This window comes from Pomacea canaliculata, linkage group LG7 (assembly GCF_003073045.1).
Source record: "Pomacea canaliculata isolate SZHN2017 linkage group LG7, ASM307304v1, whole genome shotgun sequence".
NCBI lineage: Eukaryota > Metazoa > Mollusca > Gastropoda > Architaenioglossa > Ampullariidae > Pomacea > Pomacea canaliculata.
The window spans coordinates 18,091,866-18,104,025 of NC_037596.1; the positions used below are offsets into that span (position 1 = coordinate 18,091,866).

The 12,160-nt window shown below is 39.0% G+C and overlaps 1 protein-coding gene across 1 annotated transcript; it reads left to right on the forward strand.

Moving 5' to 3' along the window:
* Nucleotides 1–5,339: 5,339 nt before the first annotated feature.
* LOC112567489 lies at nt 5,340–8,328 on the forward strand. The gene is made up of 4 exons (XM_025244182.1): nt 5,340–5,666; nt 6,106–6,474; nt 6,822–7,097; nt 8,009–8,328. The coding sequence occupies exons 1-4, from the start codon at nt 5,579–5,581 to the stop codon at nt 8,326–8,328; spliced, it is 1,053 nt and encodes a 350-aa protein (XP_025099967.1). The 5' UTR covers nt 5,340–5,578.
* Nucleotides 8,329–12,160: the final 3,832 nt, after the last annotated feature.

Below are 12,160 nucleotides of genomic sequence, written 5' to 3' on the forward strand. Positions count from 1 at the left end.
ATAAATCAAAATGGTTAGGACCAGTTTAGCACCCCTGGTTTTGTTTGTGTTCTCCCTTGTGAGAGAGAGGACAGGAAAGGAGACAAAGGCAAACAACCCAAATAACACAACAAAAAGGCAATGGAATTTTAAACTTAGTTTTTATTCCTCTCGTTTAGTTTTTTTTTTTTATTCCATTGATGACCGACATACGGCACTCCATCTGGGTTTGGGTACAGTGTTCTAACTTTTTGAACGACGCAAGTGGGCATCACTTCACGCCTGTGGCACAGCATCCATTCACCTTCTGCCAAAGCGGTTTTTCTAACTAGGTATCTCTTGTCCTTCCAGAGTCCAACAAAGTCTAGCATTTTCCAATACCTTGTGTAGATCCTATTCCGAATACCTCGATTTTGAGGACAAGCCGCCTGTCCCTTCCCGATGAACTCTACGTCGCGAGCTCCTGATGTTATGCAAGGTGCTTGGAAGCAGTGTGGACATTCAGCCAGAGAGCTTAGATGTATATCTAAGCTCTCTGATTCAGGTGCCGACCTGGTCCGGGGGCAAAGTTTCTCCACCCTCAATGGCCAGTACATCGCCATCCCGCGTATCCTTATTCACTGGGTATCTTCCTCCTACAGAAAAGTGTACAAATCATGTGTTATAATTGTAAAATCCATGAAATTTCATTTGTGCGCGCACTCACCGCACGCTTTATCTCTCATGCAAAGATGTATATCTGTCCATTATCTATAAAGTAGAATATATATATATATATATAAATACAGTGGAATACAGATTTGGAATGACTCACGTTTTCTCGAAGTTTGGTGTGGGAGTCGTTCAGCATTATAGGACCAGCCATTTCTTTCAAACAGCTGACGAATTGCCCTCTCCTTTTCTTCATCTAAATCCCGCAGTATCACAGAGAAACTCATTGTGAATGAAATGAAAAAGAGTGTACTCAAACTAGCACGACGCAGACAGAATGCGAGCCTGGAAGTCAGATAGTCACGTGGCCGTTCACGTCATGACGGTGACGTAAGGCAGGGTGAGATGTAGCCACGAGGTGTTATCGTCGTAACAGACAAGCCTTAGAGCGAAACTTACGTACTTTGATTACGTAAGAGAAAGGACAATGTTACGCAACGTGAACTAGAAATGAGTAACTAAGACAAGTAGGCAATTGAATTACGAAACACGCAGAGGCTGATGGGACCTACGTCATACACTAACTGTAGTGTGTGATTGGTTGTAATGGTAGGACACGTGGTATGTCTGACCAATCGAATGCATGAATGCCACGTGCCAGATGTTTCGATTTTGAGTTTGAAGGCAACTCGAGGCTTTTTGCGATCAACTCTTGGGGAGGAACATCGAAGTGAATTCGAAGCTCAAAACTTTGCTTCCTCGTGGTCAAAGCCCACTCAGACGAACTTGAGCGTAAAAGAAGACTGACTTCTCCTTGTGAACTACGAACAACTCCTGGCAACTTAGTGGGGAAAAGTTGCTCTGGTCACAAGAGTCGACGCTGATTTCTACGTGAAGAAACTTCCGGCCCACTGGTAAAAATAACTTAGTTCAAAGACTATTTTAACATATTTTACAGAATCTTGGATTACTTTGGATTTACCAAACAGTGTGACCGGTCTACAATGGAGAAAAAACCCAACGCCACTGAAGAAACGTTGCAAGAAAACTTTGACGGACGGCACTGTTAAACCTACGAATATAAATCCATAACAAAAGATATACGCTTGTGTTTCAAAGATGAAGAAGCAAGAAATATATTTAATGATAAGTTTGAACTTGGACGAAAAAATCGGGCAGTAATCCCCGTCTGCTTTTGTGTCTTTTCTACTGGATCATTTCTTGAACGGTGAAAGTCCTCAGTTTCCCTGCAGTCAAGATAGTGGAATCAATAATGTACCCATGCAAGAAAAAACATCTTCAGCAATTCCATGTTTGTTTGTTGGTGAGCACGACAAGGTGAAGGATATTATTGATCAAGTTCATGCACATTGAGTATCGTGCACGTCTTCGCTCGAAGTGAATAATTCAACAATGGATGGGCATGTGCTGACCATCACTTTGGGCTGTGCCAACAGACATACTGTCATCTGGAGCTCGTCGTCCCCACTAGGTGACAGTTATTTTGCTAACGAAAGAATGTACCTTGCGTACATTACGTCGGGGATCATCCCCATTCAATATAAAAAATTTTCTAATTTTGCCAATTTGGGATATGTGAACGATACATTTTTTGAGAAAACGGCTGCCACGGTTTTCTGCAGTCGTTGACTTCTTGAAGCGCCAGTCCGTCGCAGCTGCACTTGCAGCAGAACAGTCTCCTGTGGCCGACGGGATCAGTGTGATGACAGATGCACGGCACGCTTGTCGGAAAAATTCGTATCACACTGATCATGTTACTTTAGGACTGTCGACTCACAAGGTTGTAAACCTCCAGCATATCACCAAAGAGGACGACGTGTGCACCCAGCGGCACGAGGCAGTGGGATGTGAGAGGATGTATGCAAGTATGAATGAGTCAGGTGTTAGAATTCAAGAACACGTTCACGATCGTAACGTGACAATAAATAAGTTAGTAAAAAATAAAGTGTTAGAAACATCAACGAGAGGTGGCACGTCGCTAAGAGTATCAAAGCTGGGATGAAAAAACTGGCGCAAGGTAGTAAAGTCAACATCGGCAAGACGTGGCATCCTCAGCTCAGCGACAAGACAGCAGCGGTCAGAGATCATGTGTATAGATCATTGCGATGGCGACCCTGTGAGACTTAGGCACTTGTTGGATGGATGTATTACACATTTCCAAAACATCCACGACAAGTGTAACCAAGCCTCACCTTGCAGGCAATCGCTCTATATACCATCTCTAATAGTGCTGACTGATCCTGCTGCTGTCAAGCTGCTGAGCGACTTTTTACACGGCCATGTTTTGTATAAACATCCTGAGGACTACGTGATGTCTAGGGACACATTTTATGTTGAAAGTTTTAATAATATATGTCTGATGTATCTGCCTAAGCGTGTTCATATTAAAAGCCCGATGCACTATGACATGCGCATGGGTCGCTGTTTTAGACTGGAATGAACATGTTGATAGAGACTCTACTTCAAATTACAACAAAGCAAGTGTACAGCACAATCGGAGACAGCTTGGACAACGCACTTTAAAAAAGAAAACTTATAATTTAGTAGAGGATATCTGGAGATGTGTCGTTGAACAATACAAATTTGATTCCGAACATGAGGAAATATGTTAATTGAAACAGACAGTAGTTCGGATGAAGATTTGGAAATTAATAATATAATTTAAATAACAAATTTCAACCATCATTCATTAATGAGATAATAATTTACCATCAATGTTTGTATTTTCAAAACTGAATTGTTGTTACCACGGTACAGCTCCACACCGATAAAAGTATTGTCTATATAGACAATATTCATTCCAGTCTAAAACGGCAAGGCCCACTCGCATGTTATAACGGATTTTTATCTTGTTGCACTTTACATGTTTGTTATTCTGTGATATCAATTGTAGAATCTCAGCAGTAGTGTTTAAATTTGGTGTTTCAATTGTTAATCTGGTGATTTTGTTTGTTATGTATCAATCTGTATGACAGTGCCTCGCCACTAATTTTGTTTGCATACCTGTACTTCACCTGCCAATAAGAAATGTTGAATTCCTTGTCATGTTACGTAAATCATGAGATGAAGGGAGGTGTTTGCAACTGTGCAAATTAATTAAATGAATTTCAGTTGCAAACTACATTTTGTTGTTATTGTTGCTCTTTCCCACTCTCTTACTCGTTGGGTTTTCCAAAAGGAAACAAACATGCACACCAGAGCAAACTAACACGGTTGTATACACGTAAGTGCAGAGTGTGGTAAGAAAATGGATGTAGTAGAAAGGAGTGGAACTCATGAGATGGACACGACTGTATTTTCCAGATGGAGAGTGTAAGAAACAATGTGTACATAGCAACCGGAAAAAAATATAATACTACAGTGGGGAACACTAGTGTATATGCACGTCGCACTCAAACTTGGCAAGCCGACTATTGATATCCCCGCCTCTGACAGTAGGGTCAGATAGAAGTCGTTTCGCCTCAGCGCTCAGACCCTACGGCAAGTACAATGGTCGGGTGTTATGGCCAAGCTACTCGGCGGTGCCTGTGATGTCCACCCGCCTTTTGTCCGGGTTGTAATTGAAGACGACTGGCCGCTGGCAGTCCGCACCGCGTGTACTCCTACCTGTACTCCTACCTTCCCTCGCACGGGCGATACCACTCAATTCCTTCAGATAGGAAAACTTCGGCCTTTAAGTGGCCTGCGACATGGCTGTCCGAACTGGATATGGCCCCTCGACACGGCTGTCCCAAATGGATATGGCCCGCAGGCCGAAAAAGGTTGGGCATCACTGGTATAAACAATACTGTATCAAATTCGGCCTTTCTCGAAAGTAAGGAGGCCTTGGGGGAAGTATCAGCTTCTCCATCCCATTTTTAATCCCATCACCATGGCCGAAATATTAATGACAAAGAACGGATGTGTATCTTCCCAAGGTTTTAATGAAGCACGTTCCTTCCTCAACGGAACTAAAATATTCCAAATCTGAAAGTGTTGTGCTTGTGAATTCTTTCTTCTGCATGGATTGTTTGTGCTTGCTTCAACTGTTCAGACTCTAGTGCTTCCACCACTTCCCTTTCTAGTTCCGACTAATTTAATCTCATTTTGTTTTGTGCGGCTCTGGCAGAACATTCCACATTTAATTAGTAATCTACAAAGTTTCGTTGCTCTTGTTTATAGCTGTTTCTTGTTGATTATTTCATTATATTCTTCTTTCCTCCTACCTCTCCTGTTTTTTCTTTCTCTTCACTCTCTGCTATTTTTCTCTTTTTTCGTTTTCTTGTTCCTTGGTCTACTTTACTCTCTTCCTGTTAATCTTTGTGTTCTCGCTCTCCTTCTTTTCCTCTTCGTTATCGTAATATATAATTAGGTGCATGAAAATTATTCGCAGAAGACTACATGGTTCAGGCATCGCAAGTATGTACTAAGGCTACCCCAAAATCACTTTAAAAATTGTCCTCCTCATGTCAAAATTTTCAACGCGTCCCTAGAAAAGGCCTTAGAGTCGAATAAATATTTTCAGTCTCACTTTCTTTATTATATGTAAATATAAAACTCACTACATGCGAGCGCGCGCGCGCACACACACACACACACACACACGCACAATCACTAATAAAAGTATACTCACTAATGCCAATTTAACTGAAAGAAAAAGAACAAACAAACCTTCGTAAGCTTAGTTTTTGTTTATTCAGAATGTTCTCTCGCAGATATTTATGATTTATTATGTAAAAGTGTTTGTGCTATCACGATTCTGTGTGAAGCGTATAGTATGTTGTGATATGTCTTACTAGGATTGACTAGAACAGTTACAAAACATGAAACAGTTACAGACACCTGCAGGTTTTCAAAATATTTCCTTCTTCGGTCCTATTATTAGTTTAAACAAGCTTCCTTGTCACCTTCCCTACATGGCACTCAAAATGGCATTGTCACAAAACCAATGACTCGCAGCATGAACACACATTGTGGAATGAGCTTTATACTTCTATTAGTCGTCCTCTTGAAAAAAGGCGTATTTACGTTCACATGTAAGTATTTTTCTTTGTAACTCTAGGCTTTATTATTGGTCTGCACTGTTTATGGAAGGAAAGTGAAAACGCTAAAATTTACAAAATTTTATGATTTTGTTAAACATGATATATTTAAGAAGCGTGCACACAGACATGTAATATTTTGAACATCGTTAAAAAAACTAGCATAATAGAATTTTAAGAATTTTAACTTCTTACACAAGTAAAATATTCAAAAATAACTCTAAAGGGAAGAACATAATTTTGTAGATTATTATAAACGTTGATCTTTCAGTTTGTACGTTAGCTACAAACATTACTGTATCTTAAATTTCTATCTGAGAAATCTCAATCTCGCAAATTGTTTTTCTTGTGTTCTAATTTTACATTACACCTAATAAAGAGTACAAATAATAGTTTGGTATAGGTTCAAATGAATGAGGATGATTATTTTCAGGTGGCTATGCACACTACAATCAAGATAGGACTGAATATGAAAATGTTTTTACAAAAATCAGTCACGTGATCAATACTTCAAGAGAATCAGACTTCACTATTAACTTTGAGCTGTGTGAAAATAATACTTTGTCAAATGGGTGCAAGTTTGTTTGGAAGAGTGAACTTAGCCAGCAGCACGTCAGAAGCTTGCGAACAAGAAATGAAACCCGTTGTTCTTGGGAGCATCGCATCGTTAGCGAACACGTGCACATGTTTGAGATACAAATTTCTCAACTGGTTAAGCGGGCTTTAAGTCTGATGAAGCTCTCCATAACCAAAAAAGGTTCGAGAGAAGAAATTTTGAAGACAATACATATCAACGTCTTGTGTAAGTGATCTATGTTCACTAATGCCAACCATTATCCTACATATTTCAATAGGATATATCAAACAGAAACATTTAATCATAACTTGAGTCAAACCTTTAGTATGTGTATTAGTTGAGGATGGATTTCTGTTATGACGCAAGATAATTCTTTATTAAACTTCAAAATACTGCTCCTGCTGCTGACGATGACTAAGGTGACGATTGCGATGCACTTTTTATAACACGCTAACAAACATCTGAGATGATTACAATAATTCAATTTACTAGATGTTTTTTATTAAATTGTTTTTAAAAACATTCATCAACAGTTTTTGAGCGGAAGCATATATCTGCTAATATGTTTCCAGACCCGCCGAAAGTCACAAGTTTGTTTGTGGGAGGAGAAGAGGTTTTGAATACCCACCTTATTGAGGAAGGTCTGCAGACTAATATTACTTGCTTATTCGACAAGGGAAACCCTCCTGTTATCTTCCGTTTCCGTGACAGCAATGGGAAGGAATTTGCTAAAAGTGAAGATCATCTCAGCCATACTATTTCAGTAGGATGTCAAGATGACTGGCCCACACTTCACTGTGAAGGAAGTCGCTCAGAGGAGAATAAATCTGTATCTTTTCTTGTCAGGTGTAAGTATCACACTTGGTGCTTGGAAATGTGTGTGCAGCTGCAAGCGTGTGTATGTGTTTCGATGTGATTCCACATATATTTATTCTGATATCTGTAAGTCTGCAATAATGCACATATAAACAAGTGTATCTTTGTGAAAGAGACTGACAGACACGGTGACAGAAATTAGTAAAGAAGAAAGAAGAAAGGGAGTAAATTAATTAAAAGCAGAACTTTGGCAAAACTCTATACTTTCTCATCCACTCCTTCTGTTTAAACGGCAGTAGAAAGAATACCTTGGGGGTAAAATTGGAAGACGAAGACCTCCCCTTGATAACCCCTAGATTTAAAGACAAGCAAGTAAAATATCATGTTTTGGGTAAACCAGTAGCAGTGTAGATAGATGAATGTAAATATTTTAAACGCAGTTTACCTCGATTAGAGGTACAGAAAAAGACACTATATATAAAAATGGAAACTGAAACCTAACCTCTATTAATTTACCAAAACGTCTTAAATTGAGAAATGTGGCCAATAAGAAAACGCAGCTATGTACAATAAAATAAAATAAAAAGATTGAATGTACACACTAGAGAAAATAATGGCTTAACTGTCACTAGAAGCAACTTAGGCGAGGGGTGAAAATCTGAAAACAGAGAGAAGACAAGACAAACTGCAAGAACCGAACCCTTAGTAAAGATCAAGGAGGATTGACAATAATTATGATAACGATAACAACGATGAGATATGTGTGAGTCTCTGAGTGCGTCCTTGAAAGTGTGTGTGTGCGCGCACGCTTTCCCGTCTGTTCAGGAAGTAAGACTTGTTTTCTTGGGACCAAACAGAAGAGTAAATAAAACAATAAAAATAAAGCCTACATGTAAGAGGCAGTGTAAACAATTTACATTTGCTGTTGTTTAAACTACTGCAGGTCCTCCTCGGTTCCTTGATCTCTCAAAGAAAATCATCGACACTGCTCTGCTAGAGGCGACATCACTTCTTGTCCAGGCTTACACGGCAACTCACAGTGGATGTCTCTTAATATCCATGGCTGTAAATAATAACAACTCAATGAAAGTAAACTGTACCCTCAGTGGTAACCCACCTGCTCTTCACTTACAGCTGCACCTTGGCAAGGAAATCAGTGTGAGGCAAGGAGATTGGATGCTGGTTCTTCAAACTGAAGAAGGTTCTGCAAATACAACATTGAGCGTCACTGAATCATCAAGTAGGTATACTTGTCAGATTTAATGCTGTGACATGAAACACAATGTTTTAGGCAGGCTTAAGATCAGAAACACATTTCATGATTCATGTTTGTTCTTTACCATGGATATTGAAGATTTTTGCAGAGCGTAAAAAGCACGATGCAACAAAGGTATTCTTACCTTTTTGAGTGCTAACCTGGAGAATCCTGGAGGATTCAAATGTAGTGACCTGATGCTAAACACTGAACTGCTCCTGTGGAGATCAGGATCTGGCTCCATATTTTTCGAAGCATGTATTTTATTGCTAGTTTTCCATAAATATATATATTTGAGCAGCCTTTTGCCTATCTTGAAATTCATAAAATTCATAGAATTCGTCCATTTATTCTACTCCGATCACCGAGTCACTGACCGCGTTGCTGCTTTGCTTTCCTGGTAAATTCTCGTATACTATTGATGGTTGACATCGATCTGATCTCCCAAGTTGAAGTGCTGACAGAGATATAAATATGATGTCTCGCTGCTTGTTTGAAGACAAGGAGTTTGTGGAAGAGAGAGAAGGTAGTAAGACAGTCAATAAAACAACGTGCACATGTTACTGTTTATAAATGTCCGTTGTCCAGCTTTGACTTTTTGTCTGAAATCCATGTCGCGAAAAACTGACTTGAAAAACGCAGAAGGATTTATTTTGGGACCGGTAAATGTTGAATCCAACATAGCTGGATGAAACGAAGAGCCTAACATGAGCAGGCAAAAGACCCCTGATAGTCGAAACTACAGATGGAAACAGTCGATTGGAAACACAGAAGGTAGAACAATTTTACAGGTGAGGAGAATATGTCAAGAAATTTGCACATTTAAACACGTTCACACGCAAGACATGGGAAAAAGAAAAAAAAATGGGACAGAGTATGGGAAGGATCTCAAAAACATTTTAAAAAATGGAAATGATGATAGAAAGTATAAAGTACAAATGTATTCCTTCTTGTGTGTGTGTCTCTCTCTCTTACACACACACTGGTGTACAAAATACAGATGCTTCTTGTCCTTCGTTTTTTCTTCCTCACTCCAAATAAATTTTTTTCTTTGGATCCTTCCTATTAAAAAGAAATGGCTTTAAAGTTATTCATAATGATCTACTGTATTGCTTTTTACTGCTAGACAGTGTGACTTTATAAGATTTATAACAGTATCATAATGCTGGACTGTCGATATCTCTGATAAATTTTATTTATTTTTGTTGTAGCAGATCAAGTTCTGCGGCTTATTAACGATGGCTGTGTGATAGAAAAACCTTGTCTTCGTAAGCGACAATTAACCCCGTGTAATAACATGCACCTCATGACAAAACAGCAGTATAAGTGCAAGTGATGATTACAAACCCACATCCCTTATGGAAAAAGTTATTTTGCAGACATACGCTTCTAGTTTACTCTAATACTTTTAAGCCTCACAGCCTGTAAGATTAAATTAGGCATTTCTCTTTGATAATGAAGATATTATAGAGTAGCTTCGGTACTGTGAAAAAGGTTTATTTGCTGACTGAGCTTGAGGGATAAGGTGGTGTTCACGTAAGCCCAGTGTCAAAACTACTTTCTCCATTATGATGAAAGACAAGTTGGAAAGAAGGGTGATAATTGTCGTGGACATCAAGCGTGGAATTCCTAAGAAATCGCCTCATGAGGGCATTTTTAAACAAAGATGGGGAAACACCTGATGACAAGCTGACGTTTACAATGTCTGGGATGGCAGGAAATCGAACATCTAATCAAACAAAAATAAGGCTTGTAATCAATGGGGTCTAACTGGCAAGTTTATGTCTTGCCTCTAAGAATGCTCGCCTTTACATTGGCCTCGGATACTGGTGGAAAGAGAGCATCCCGGGAGAACATCACAAGACATGCTGTCAGATGATGACATCGAGTCTAGAGGACGACAGAATGTCTGATATCTTACTAGTGAAAAAAAAAAAACATTAAAAAGGTGTGGCAGCGGTGAAGCAGGGTAGACAGTGGGCAGTGGTTTTGTCGTGATAAATTTAGAGTAGTCATTCAGATTTTTGGAAGAAATGCAGTTAAGACAACAGAAACAAAGGTCGATGCAAGCACTACATTATGTTACAAAGTGACCATGCCGCCTGCCAAAACTATTGGGACTGGTCTCATGGCGACATCAACCAGACTATCGCAACCGCAGATAAAAACACCAACGCCGACCATCGCAATGATGGCCATTCTTGTCTAGCTATGGCCATAACTGCTGGAGAAAAATTATTTTAAGTGACCACACTGACACTGTATGTCAACTATTGATGGTCAGCTCAAAAACTGTCAGAAAGTCATGTAACCACGTGGATAAACGCAACAACGGTCACTATATATCCCTGGCTATCGATCGTAGCACGGTAATCACTTAACCAATAAAAACAAAGGACACAAGTACACTGTTAAAAACAAAGTTTTCACACCAACGAACACTTTGAGTCACATACCTTGGCTCACATTGCACATAATCAGGCAGCACACCCATCAGCTATCTGTAGCCTGTGTTCGTTTCTCACGTCACTCAACCCCCTTTCCCCACCCCAGGGAGTTAGGTGCTAGGTTTTTGGTATATTAGGTGGGTTAGAGTAGATAACGTAGTTATATGTGTAAATTATGTAAATAAATATACATCTTTGAACCTATTTACCTGTTTGAGCTTGTCAGTCCGAACGAATGCTGGCGTGTCGTACGTGTGAAATAGATAAACGTGTACCACTAGAACGAGTGAGATGCGTGTTGTCTGTGTAGTTGTGACACAGCAGCAGTGAGAACACACTTGAAGATCCGTGAAGCTGACGAACAGAAGAAAAATCACTTTTGTTTGGGAAAGAAAAGCAGGGTCTTTTGTGAATTCCAATTAGGTCGGCTGAGTGCGAGTGTGTAGTGGATGAAGAAAAAAAAAAAAAGAACACAACGTGAGGTAGAGATTAGATGACGCACCCGACGAACAAGAGCTAAAATTTTAGCGGATATTTCTCCTTGGGAACTTCCGTTCTCTTTCCTGGAACACCAAAGAGGTCCGGACTGACTTGGTGCTATGGACGCGGTGTAAATCTTAGCGAGGAAACTGGTGAGTTGGTTTTTAAATATTATACCATTATTAATGAACAAAACATCTATGAGTGTACAACTAATGATTTTCATTATTTAGGCACTTAATAGCAGACTAATGTTAACTAATTGGGTCCTTCTCTTGAAATTAAGCAGAAAGGGAAAATAAAATATTTCAAATATAACTTTTTTTTATTTGATCTGTTGTCTGTTATCCTTATCATCAATATCTGATTCAGAATCTGCTTCAAAAATAATTGTGAATATTTATAATTGAAACAATTTTTACAAAGTACACAGATCTGTTTCATAAAAGCCTAATTACACTAATGCCTTATTTTTTTATTTTCACACTAACACCATTTAATTTTCATGGTTACTAAGTAATGATGTACGAGGCACATCACAACTATTCTTATGCTTTTAATTATGGGGTGCCAAGAGGGGAATTTTCTCTCTCTCTCTACACACACATAGATATAAATGTTAAGAGAAAAGCTACGAAAAAATAGAAATTATAATGAGATGATAAACAGTCAAAAAATTTAAGGGATACCAGTTGTGATTTCTGAAAGAGCCTGCAGCTTCTCATATGAAGACACATGAAAAGCAATTCCAAATTTTGGGACCAAAAAAACCAAACAAACAAAAAAACAAAACAAAATGAATATCATAATTATCAGCAGTAACACCACAACTATAACTATATATACCTAACAAAGCCATCACTGGACCTAAATATTTGTCAGGTGAAAAAATTTTCTTAGCGACAGCTTTGAA

Coding starts and splice junctions, on each gene's coding strand:
- LOC112567489 (XM_025244182.1), top strand. CDS start 5,579: ATGACTCGCAGCATGAACACACATTGTGGAATGAGCTTTATACTTCTA. Junction 5,667..6,105: donor AGGCGTATTTACGTTCACAT/GTAAGTATTTTT, acceptor GATTATTTTCAG/GTGGCTATGCACACTACAAT. Junction 7,098..8,008: donor TGTATCTTTTCTTGTCAGGT/GTAAGTATCACA, acceptor AAACTACTGCAG/GTCCTCCTCGGTTCCTTGAT.